This window comes from Sinocyclocheilus rhinocerous, unplaced genomic scaffold, assembly GCF_001515625.1.
Source record: "Sinocyclocheilus rhinocerous isolate Xijiao unplaced genomic scaffold, SAMN03320098_v1.1 scaffold285, whole genome shotgun sequence".
Classification (NCBI taxonomy): Eukaryota; Metazoa; Chordata; class Actinopteri; order Cypriniformes; family Cyprinidae; genus Sinocyclocheilus; species Sinocyclocheilus rhinocerous.
This window is the reverse complement of record NW_015630288.1, coordinates 754900-766474: the sequence shown is the minus strand read 5'-3', so window position 1 is coordinate 766474 and position 11575 is coordinate 754900. Positions and strand designations below refer to the sequence as shown.

Genomic DNA, 11575 nt, shown 5'->3' with positions numbered 1-11575 from the left:
TAGGCTATGATCAATTCACTGTCTGCCGCTGGCCGTTACTTAAAAAAAAAACAAAAAAAAAACTTACATTTAATGAACAAAAAATGCTCCAAACGTTTTTCTAAATTTACTTTATAAAAAAAACGAAACGAAATATAATCACTTTTCCATTACATACAAAACTGAACTATTTTAATATCTGAAACAGTAGTATAAGCTTTTTTGGGAAAAGGGGAAAAAAGACGGGCTAGGGCCTACTTGAGGCCCGTGAAGGGCTTTAATCCACTTCATCCAATGCTGCTTCGTTCTCATCTGTGAGCATGCTCTTGATATAGGCCTTATGTATTTGACCATTTTGTTGAGGTTAAAACGTGTGACACATTCGTTCTGCTCTCACTAATCAATTGGTCCCCCCCCAAAAAAAAAAACAAACAAACCCTCTGTGTGCACCCTCAAAAGAAATCCTGCAGGCGCCCCTGGTCCGAGTTGAACGTGCTTTTTGAGTGCCCTGCTTGAAGGAGATGAAAACATTATGCATCTGAAGCTGTAATTAAATATTGAGAAACAGTGTGTATTATATGTTTATATTTGTTTTAAATGCCACTCACTCATACAAGGAACCAAGTAGAGGACACAGTTACTTTTTTGGTTGATATAATCCTTAGGTGTGTAAATATATAAACTTTCCTCGTCAATATAGGCTATATTTTTTCACACTTTTCTCATTCTATATTTCTGACGTTCCAAAAGCGCCTCCTACTGGCAGAGAATGAATGTTCATTTTCAATAATCCAGTCTGTAGTTTTTGTTCAGATCAATGCGAAAATCCACCCACATAACCCCGTTTTAAATAAATATAATAACTTATACTTCTGGCTCACCCCTTTTTTTAAACGCTCAATTGTGAGGTTTATTATTTTATAATTTATTTTGTTTTTGTGAAAACCTGTATCTCAACTGTAAATCAGTTGCTATTTCGTTGTCTACAACTTGAAAGAAAGCAATTATAACATGTACATGAAAAATGTAGAAACATTGGACACAACTATGGGGCACCATTGTGCAGCAGCAAGCATCAGAACAAAAAAGGAACCTCAAGGTTGATCTAGGAAGATGTGTGCAAATGTATAGGGTCCCATCCCAATATTTTGCCTGGGGCCCCCAATTCAGTAAATCCGCCCCTGCTTACTCTGTCACACTGTACCTTTACCTTCTTTCAGTGGTTCCTATTCTCAAGACCCCTGCTTATTTTCTTAACGAAAGCATAACTGATACAATGAAATGAAATGTACGGAAATGGATATGACCAAAATTACAATATATTTCCGTTGCTTTTACTCTGCAAGACATAGTGTGCAAATTTTTTTGGACACGTATACAGTTTTTTTAGTTTTTTTTTGTCCTGGCTGATTACAATTGCTTGAGCAAGAGTACTAGTTTGTAGTAGTTTTTAAAAGTATTGAATTAGAACATGTCCACACTAAAATTGATTAAACAGGTGACTTGAAAGTGAAAAAAAAGTTGTTGTTTTTTCTGTTTATTAGCATTCAGTGAGGTCTGACCTGTACCAGATGCCAGTGAAAAATTGCATATGGTTGACAGTTTAGCTTTCATTCCACTAATTCTTATTAAAAAATAAAAGAGCTTGGGAAACAATACTCTTCTTTTTCTTAAATGCTTTTGTATTGCAGAGTTCATTTGCATAAACAGATACATCTTTTTTATTATTATTATGCATTCCAAGTAATCTCAATCAAACTGCCGTTGGGTTGTTTTGATTAAGTAATAATAACCTAAAAAAATACAGGTAACTTACAAAATTAAAGTTCAGTGTAAGTATGTTTTTTATATATATTAAAAGTTTGTTTTTTAAAAAAAGCAGATAACTCCAACAGTCATTTTTTGGTAAAAGCAGATAACTGCACATTTCATGTTTCAGAGTTAAACAAAAACACTCAGTTGACAATGTTGACCCCTGACAAACTTTGTTGTTCTGATTACATGCAATACAGGGAGCTTTTCCCTCACCACTGTAATGTGCTGCTTTAGCAAGGTTCTTTGAAAAAGTTTCAGCTTTTATTTTCCTTTTACGCCCCGAAGAAGATATCACGTACGGGTTCATCAAGTTCATCGAAATTATCCATCCTCGATCACTTTTAGTCGGCTTTGACAAAACTCCTCTCAGCTTGTGCGTCTTTTCAAAGAGACTAGCAGCCTTTCAACTGACCTGAATACTGTGCGCTGATTCGCTAAAAAAGACTTATCGGCTTCTGTTCACAAACAACAAGGGCGCTTGTCGGCTTCTGCAGTAAAACGTGAACTCGCGATGCCTTGACAGCAGACAATACCGGTGTAGTGCCGAATTCTGACCCCTGCCAGATTATTACCCCCCTAGTATTGGAAGTTTTAGAGTTAGGTGTGGGGGAGGGGTTAGGATTAGGATTAGGATTAGGATTAGGCAATTGCAAGGTTCCGTGAAAACGTTTCAGCTTTTATTTTCCTTTTTCGCCCTGAAGAAGATATCACAGGTTCATCAAGTTCGTCGAAATTATCCATCCTCGATCACTTTTAGTCGGCTTTGACAAAACTCCTCTCAGCTTGTGCGTCTTTTCAAAGAGACTAGCAGCCTTTCAACTGACCTGAATACTGTGCGCTGATTCGCTAAAAAAGACTTATCGGCTTCTGTTCACAAACAACAAGGGCGCTTGTCGGCTTCTGCAGTAAAACGTGAACTCGCGATGCCTTGACAGCAGACAATACCGGTGTAGTGCCGAATTCTGACCCCTGCCAGATTATTACCCCCCTAGTATTGGAAGTTTTAGAGTTAGGTGTGGGGGAGGGGTTAGGATTAGGATTAGGATTAGGATTAGGCAATCAGGTAGCGATTTCAACGAGGTGGGTAATAATTTGGCAGGGAGTCGAAAATGGGCACAACACCGGCTTTTGTGACAAAACATGTTTAGGGTTCAGAACGTGCTTGATGTGGAGAACAACGCATGGCAGTCAGCAATTTTTTTTTTTTACATGGCGTTCATCGTTTTTGCTAATGAACTCTTCTTTTTCAAACTGCATAGTATAACCGACTTATCTACAACAAGTGATAAGAAACAATCCTGAATATTCAAGAAGAAGCACATTAAGGTTAACACTGTGTACTTTTCCTCGCCTCTTCTTAGGTGGCATAGTTCTGAATCCATCTTTCTATGGTACATTTGGCCACACTCATACCATGATCCATGAGATTGGTCACAGTCTGGGACTGTACCATGTGTTCAGGGGCATCTCGGAGATCGAATCCTGCAACGATGCATGTTTAGAGACTGAGCCTTCGCTGGAAACTGGAGATCTGTGTGCCGACACCAACCCCACACCGAAATACAAGTACTGCAGGGACCCTGAGCCTGGCAATGAAACGTGTGGCAACCGCAATTTTGTTCACACGCCCTTCAATAATTACATGAGTTATGCAGGTAAAAACATATCTATGGAAACTCTCCTATTTAATCTTGATTGGAAAAAAACAGTAACACTATTTTAGGGACCAGTTCTTGGTATTAACTAGTTGCTTATTAGCATGCATATTACTGGCATGTTGGCTAGTTATTAGTGCTTATTAAGCACATATTAATGATTTATTTTGCATGACCATATTTTGGATCCCTTAATCCTATATGCCATACCTAAACATAACAACTACCATACTAATTATAAATAGGCAGCAAATTAGGAGTTTATTGAGGCAAAGTCGTAATTAGTAGTTAATTAATAGTGTGAATTGTTCCCAAAACTAAAATGTGACTGAAAAGATATAAAAAAAAATCATATATGCCTTGATGTTTCTTTGTTTTCTTAACACATAGCATGCCTCATTTTATCTCACATTGACTCTTTGCTAAGTAAGGGTCTGTATAAAAATGTGTAGTTTATTTTTAAACAATATATTTTGAAATGTTTTATTTCGCTCTTTGTTTAAATTATAACCATTCTACAATTATAATTGATAATATGATTATGATAGACTGTCACATTTTAAATTATGGAACACTTTGCATTTTCAACGTTATTCAACATTTTTATTTTTATTTTTTTACAGTAGCTGTTACTCATGTCACCTCAAATTACCAACTGTCAAAAGTTAAAACCATTGATTGATTGATTGATATTTATATTGGTCTTTGACCTTTTTAACAGGAATGCCTTTTCATGTGCTATGGATCTATCAGGAACTAAGCCAAATAAAAGTACTTTCACTACATTTTTCCGCAGATGATGACTGCACTGATTCCTTTACACTTAACCAGGTAGCTCGCATGCACTGCTACTTGGACCTCATCTACCAGACCTGGCAACCTGACTACCAGCCCCCTCCAGTCCCCATGTCACCCCAAGTGGTAGAACAGGGACAAGACTCCATTACTGTGGAGTGGTTTCCTCCCATCTCTGGCCACTTCTATGACAGGTGAACTCAGGTTGCAATGGAATAGCACGTACCATGGGGACTATTTTTACAAATATATGTGGTAAAATACACATGAGCATTTGGACAGATGCAATCTGATATATGAAATGTCATGGAATATAAATGTGGATGTACTGTAGGCAGAGGGGAGACATGTCTAAGCGTGTTCTGTTTAGTAAATATTGAAAGAGGAGAAGTCAGAGATATTTTGTAGTAATTTTTTGAAATACAGTGAGAGGATAGATTGGAGGAAGTGCAAAACAACTGATAATTCTCAGTGTCGGCCAAATCGCTAACACATGGTGTCAATTAATGGTGCACCGGCTGCATCGCAAATACAGTAGAATTATTCACATTGCCTTCCAAAATCATCTTGTTGGCTCTAGAATATCCACATTTCATGACTCAGACCTGTGGAACTTTGTCAGTTTGAGTCTCTTTGTTATTTTGTTAGTTTTTATTGAGCTGAATGCAGTCTGAGATATTTATTTGTGGGCCTGCAGACAGTCCGCGAGGGACCGTTATGTGAGAGACAGGTCGAATTCACTGAGACAAGCGGCAGGGGAATCCCCTTAGAAGGAGCATGTTGAGACATGTTGCTCTCAAACTCCCCTCTTGGACCATGTGACATTGTTTACTGTATACCCATATAACATTCTAACACCAGAGTCTGGCTGCTTAAGCAGCAACAAGATTTGTCATTGCCCTCTGGCAAAAGTGCTTAATGAGTCATTGGAGCTGATAAGGGAATTCTCACTCAAGAGCAGTCTTGGGAGTAATGTTTTTAAATAGTGTGACAGAAATATAACTATTTTCAACAGTGTACAGTAGTTTTTCCTATAACAGCCTATGTTTTCCCACAAGTAGTGGTGTAGTACAAAGGTATTATTTTCAAGGATTATAAATTACATTTAGTGTAAAATTTTCAATAAATAAATAAATGAATGAATGAATGAATGAATGAATAAATAAATAAATAAATAAATAAATATCAGTTTCTATTAAAAAGTAGATACTGCCAACTACCAACAAAACATTACATTCAATTATTTTATTTTAAATATGGAAATATTTTATTATATACTGTTATTGTTTGATTATATAATTTTATCCGTATTTCTAGCACATATAATAAGGATTTCAATAGAAATCCTTAATAGAATATTATTTATTTATTTATTTGATATAATTGAATCTGAACAATTAAATTTACACTAAATGAGTAATAACCCTTGAAAATAATACTTTTGTACTACTACCAACCACTAATTGTTGGCAAAAGTAGGCTATTGTAGGAAAAACTACTCTACAATACACAGTTGAAAACAGTTGTTTCTGGGAAAGAATAAAACATGATGAAATTATGTAGTCAAACAACTACAGTATATACTAAAAATATTTTCATATTTAAAATAAAATAATTCAATGTAATGTTTTTGTTAGTGCAGCTACATTTTTATATAGAAGACACTATAAAATCGCTTCAAACGCAGTTTTTTTTTAGTTTTTGATTTTGTTTAGTCTTTACAAATGTAACCTGTCTACATTAAACTAAGTGAACTCAATACTATCAACACTTTCTGTTTTTGGTATATTTAATGATTTCGTCCACTCTGGTATGCTTTTTTTTTTTTTCTTGTAAAAAAAAGCCCTATATTGGCGATTCCCATCTAACTTCCCATACACTTGACTTTTTCGTATCTAAGTTGCATTTTGTCTATCTCTGTTGGTTTCCTAGAGAAGTGGGATCAGTATGTGATAAATGTGCAGAAGGTTGCGTCCTCCTGCAGTACGCCTCCAATTCTTCGTCCCCGCGTCCCTGCTCACCGTCTGGCCACTGGAGCCCCAGAGAAGCAGAGGGTGAGTTTTTTCATACCTCCACCATCACATCATTTCTTCTAAACACACTTGCTTGCCTTTGGCTAGTCTTGCACCCAGTCAATGCTTCTTTAGAGAATCGACATACCGACTGCATCACAATCTAATACGTGTGTTGTGTCTAAGATGCAAGTGCCAAAAGTGCCTGAATATTACACATTTTTCAACTATCCAGATATAGAGAATTTGTCATAGAGGTGATTAACTCGTCTACTGTCTGCATTCCGGATAAGTGTGATTTAGACTCAAGCAAAAGCCTTGAGAAAATATTTGTGGTCTGTGCATGTTCCCTGACAGACGCTTGAGTGAATTTCTGGTCCAGCATTCATAATACTGACTGTCTGACTGTCTCTGCAACCAGAATAGAAAACCTCAATGTCTCTGGCCCATTGAAACTCATTACAAATAGGCCCGTTCGTCTCAGCGGGATGCTTGCTTAGCAGAGCCGTACGAGTGTGCAGGCTCTCCTGGTCAGAGGCATGCGGTTGCCAAAGTCTCTTGAGTTCATGACGGCAGCATCCCAAAGGAAATGTTTGTTGTCTGTTGCCATGACGATTTGCATCCCAAGAGTAAAATTCTCATTGCATATTCTCCTGGTATAGTAGGCTATCTAAACATGTAGATCTACTTCAAGTCACATTTTAAATTCTTGTGCTTTTGTACATAGAAAAATGTGGAAATATTGGGATTTTTTTTTTCAAAGCGTACATTCTATGTAAACAATTCATAAAGCCATTTTGTAAAGCAATGGTTTATACAAACAAATGACACCAGCATTTGTTGTGCTCATGTTTTGTAAATGACATCCAATGACTGTTTTCAGACAGGTCTCTCAAACATTATAGTCCTGCCCTAAATTTATGTCACTGAGTCACTATTTCTTTTTGAACGAAGGGATCATTATTAGCATGGTCCCATTAGTCTTTGTTGATCGATGCCGTAACCCATAGGCAAAAAAAAAAAAAAAAAAAAAAAAAAAAAAAAAAAAAAAAAAAAAATTCTGCAATTTTATCTCTTTCCCTGCCTGGGATTTTTTTTAAAGTTGCCAGCCACTGCCAGCATTTTTTGCATTCATGTTTCATGATCGCATTATTTTACATGTGCAACTGCTTACATACACAATTGTTTGGTTCTACTTCTTCTTCACCATGTTTTGATTGAGACATTCAATAATCTTTCAGAAGATGTGCAATAGTGCCTCCTACCGTATAATAGTGAAAACAAGGAAAGCCAGAAAATTCCAGTCAGTGGCAGGGAAGTGTTGTCTCTTAAAAGACAGAAAATTATGTCAATAGCGGGGGAAAGCGTTAAAGTGTAAAGCACACTTAATTTCTTCTCTTTTTTTGCTGCCATTTATGTCCCTCTTCAGGATAGTAACTAGCGGCGCATCAGTGACTCCAAAATGATTAGTCACATGACATAGACAGCTCAGGTGATTGGTCCAAAAACAACTGTCTCCGTGCAAATATGTATGTATGGCTTTCTCCAGGTAAGATAGAGCTTCTTGAAACAGAGCAATGTTCTGAGTGTTTTACTTTTTGGTGAAATCAACCTACAGTTTATAGATGACTTGGTAATTTACAGTGCCCTTGTCAAGAGTAGTAAAGAATGATTTTATGTATGTATATTTTAAATGAATACACGCCTTGTCAGGACATTGTGACCCTGGCTTCTCACACTGATTTTGTCAAAGCATCCAGTCTCTCTTGCAACAATACTTTATTTTTGGATGAATTAATGCTTCCTTAAAATTGTCTTTTTTATCTACTTCATTTATTTATTTAGCCTTTCAGTATGCCATATATGTTCTCAGTGTAACTGTGAATAGGAAAGTGAACAGTTAGCTGGTGGTGGGATTTTTTCCCCCCTTTATAAATAGTCTACACAGCTGTGCTGCTCCAGAATTTGCAGACAGCTGCTTTATTAATTATTGTGTGTGAGTGTGGCTGGCATAAAATAGCATTGTGTCAGAATGCTCTTACTCTGCAAATCAAAGCTTTTGGGGTTCTTGTGGGATTTTTGGCCCATGTGACTTATGGCGTATATGTTTTTGTGGTCAAGGCTGTTTTGGAAGCATTATGCTTGTTGGTGCCATTCGGGAAACGTTGCATTTCCTCGCTATTAAAAGGCTTCCCATGGTCAGGACGCAGGTCCGTTCATGCCTTTTTGGTGAGATGGTGTCTTGCAGTTTTGATTTATGCGTCTAGCAGACTCATTATCAATTGGAGCAGTGTTTCCTCTTCAAAGACCTTCTTTTATGATAATGAACTCACGCAGACAGTGATGGATACGGGTCAGAGATGGCTGTTAACCTTATTATCAGAGAGCAATTCACTTCAGAACCCATCATTTTCACTAAATGTTCTACAGTTGGAGACAGGTCATTCATAATTTCTTTGATATGGCATTCTCTGTTCAGGCAGCATACACACACTCTTAAAAATAAACATACGCGCTCTCTCAAATAAACATTAATACATGCCGCACTCTGCACTTGTTGCAGTGTTACGGTGACATGCCTGGGCTTGCCACTGTTCCAGCGTGTAAACGGCTCTCTGTTTTCCCTCTTGGAATGATGTCCTGTTAATCAGTTAGTCCCCTCAACGCTCCCCTCTTACGCTAGTATTCATCCTGCGTGACGTGCCCCAAAGACCCCAGCACAGCTGCTTGTCGATCTGTTTGTTTGTGCTTCTCAGCCAGGGATGGTGTTTCAGCATCCGCCCTTTTCTGCCGCGTCTTCCCGATGGCATTGCCACTCCACCTGCCGGCCGTGGGTTTGTAGCTCATGTCCTCAAGACACTCCTGCTGTTCGTATTCTCAGTCTACATGAGTCGGAGTACCTCTCTCATAAATCTTTACAGCCAGGAGAATTATAGTAGAAGGAGAAAAAAAGCACAAGGGAAAGTTAGACGGGGGAAACAACTGCAGATTGGGGAAACCATACAACCCACTCTTGGCACTTGAGGCCACAGAAAATCACACATGCATAACAACAGACTGAAGGGTTGGTTTGGCTGATTAGAGATTGAATAGTGAAAGGAACAACTCAAAAGCTTCATCTTTCAGTGACTAAGGGTGTATTCACACCAGGAAAGTCCGCTAGTTCACTTGCTTTGGTCCGGACCAAATACAATGTTGATTTTTTTTGTTTGTTTGGTGCGGTTCACTTACACACTGCCCTTTTTGCAAGTTAACCAGAAAATGTAAACAAAACCACACGTGTGCTTAAGGTCATCCATTCATTGGTTCATCCAATCAACCGTACCAGAATTCATTTGGAAGCGGACCGAGACCACATCTTCAGCTGGGTCTCGGTACAGTTGTGTGGTCCGCATCAGAGTGCGATTGCTATATTCACACCTGCCCAAAAGATCCGCACCAAAAGGGGAAATGAACTTGAATTCGATTCAATCGAACCAAACAAGACAGGTGTGAATACACCCTAAATACCTATCTGTGTCTGGTAAATCTGCATTATGGAGCAGTTTGACCAGATGTTAAGGTGTGTTTTAATCATGGCTCAGAGTACAAAGAGGTTGTGCTTCTTAATGCTTGTGCTTCAATTTGTACCCAGTATATACTTCGATTATCTTCATCTCCATTTCGTCGACATGGCACATGACATTGTCTGCTCACTCTATCCATGTGCATCCTGATTTTTGTAGGTGTGTGGACTTGCATGTGCATGTGCATGTGCAGCTGGTTGAACACTCAAATATGAGCGTTCACTTTGCAGTGTGCATGCTTCAATCGGTTTGCAAATTCAAATAAAATGCACTGCAAGGAGTGCATGAACACAAATAAATTAACAGTAACTTAGTAGTGACAATTAGTATTTCACCCCTCAGTTAAATTACTGTAAACCTAACTATATTAGTTTACCCATTTATGGGTAGTAACTGATTACATGTAATCTGGATTGTGCAATCAAATTCCACACATTAAGTAATTGTACACAATTTCAAGTTATTTCTTATTTACATGTAATACAGGGATTCCCAAACTTTTTTCTGAACCCCTTTCACCTAATATATTTTCTTAAAATCTCCATGGGATTTTAAGGTAATAAGTTTGCATGTTCACAGTTCTCTGACACTGGTTAATGGTGAAATGATATACAGTAAACAAACAAAATATTTAATATTTCTTAGTAAGTGTTTTATTTTGATTGTTGTTATTTTATTATTATTATTATTTTTTTTTTATTGACATTTTTTATGATTTAGGTAATTATTAGCTTTTCATTAAACTCATGAGCCCCTGCAGTTCCTTCACAAACCCCGGTTTAGTGGGAAACTTTGACGTAATGTTAATAATAAAATGTTTTTTCTCTTTGTATTTTTGCATCAATAAAGTAAATTTAAAGCAAAAAAGTGTATTAGCATGGTTAGGCATGAGCCGATTACCGGTTTCAAGGTATACCACGATTTGAAAATTTCACGGTTTCAAAACCGCTAATATTTTCCTTTATACCGTTCCCGCGGTATGCGCTGTTTTTCATGTCTCCTCAAAGACTGAAAGTGTAGGAATCCCTCAGGTTGAGTGCAGTGTAGAGAGTAACACGACCCTCCTCCTCCTGTTGGTGCGAGCGAGCGAGCGGTCAGTCACGTGTGTGTATGAAGGCCGAAGGAGCTTCCACTGGAGCTTACGCGATCGGCAACCGGCCGGGGTTTATGTGAATGTGTTTCTGAGAGGAACTGACTGTCTTCAGAAACGTTTAGATGGTATTCTCTTTTAATCTCGTATAATTCACATTAAAGCAGTGTTTACTTTGTTTACTGCGATAATCAAGGAAACGCTGTATCAGCGTCTCCCACTGTCAGAGAGTGAATCTGCATCTCATTCAGAGCGCTCAGAATATATTGTTCAGTTTTTTTTTTTTTTTTTTACCCAGACATGTTAAATTAACACATTTTAGAGCGGAAACAACAATACCGTGATACCGTGAAACCTTGATAATTTTGCTTAAGGTAATCATACCGTCAAAATCTCATACCGGCCCATGCCTAAGCATGGTGCAAACAACACCAAGGTTGTAGGTTCAATTCCCACGTAATGCATGAAAAGATGAAATGTATACCTTGAATGCAATGCAAGTCGCTTTGCGTAAGACCATCTGCCAAATGTTTGCTGATTAATTTTTTGGAGCTCGACAGTATAAATCAACTCCTTTCACTGCATGAAAAAAATCACTAATAATTTTGGACAATCTGCATATTTATCATGATATATATATATATATATATATATATATATATC

At 37.6% G+C, this 11575-nt stretch overlaps 1 protein-coding gene across 1 annotated transcript in view; it reads left to right on the top strand.

The window, feature by feature from the left end:
* The window catches only part of LOC107739977 (pappalysin-1-like), a 154651-nt gene that overhangs the window by 18602 nt on the left and 124474 nt on the right, over positions 1-11575 (top strand). Inside the window, exons 5-7 of the mRNA XM_016552243.1 lie at positions 3156-3449; positions 4246-4438; positions 6177-6298. Coding sequence (XP_016407729.1) covers positions 3156-3449; positions 4246-4438; positions 6177-6298 — 609 coding nt within the window. The remainder of the gene's footprint in view (positions 1-3155; positions 3450-4245; positions 4439-6176; positions 6299-11575) is intronic.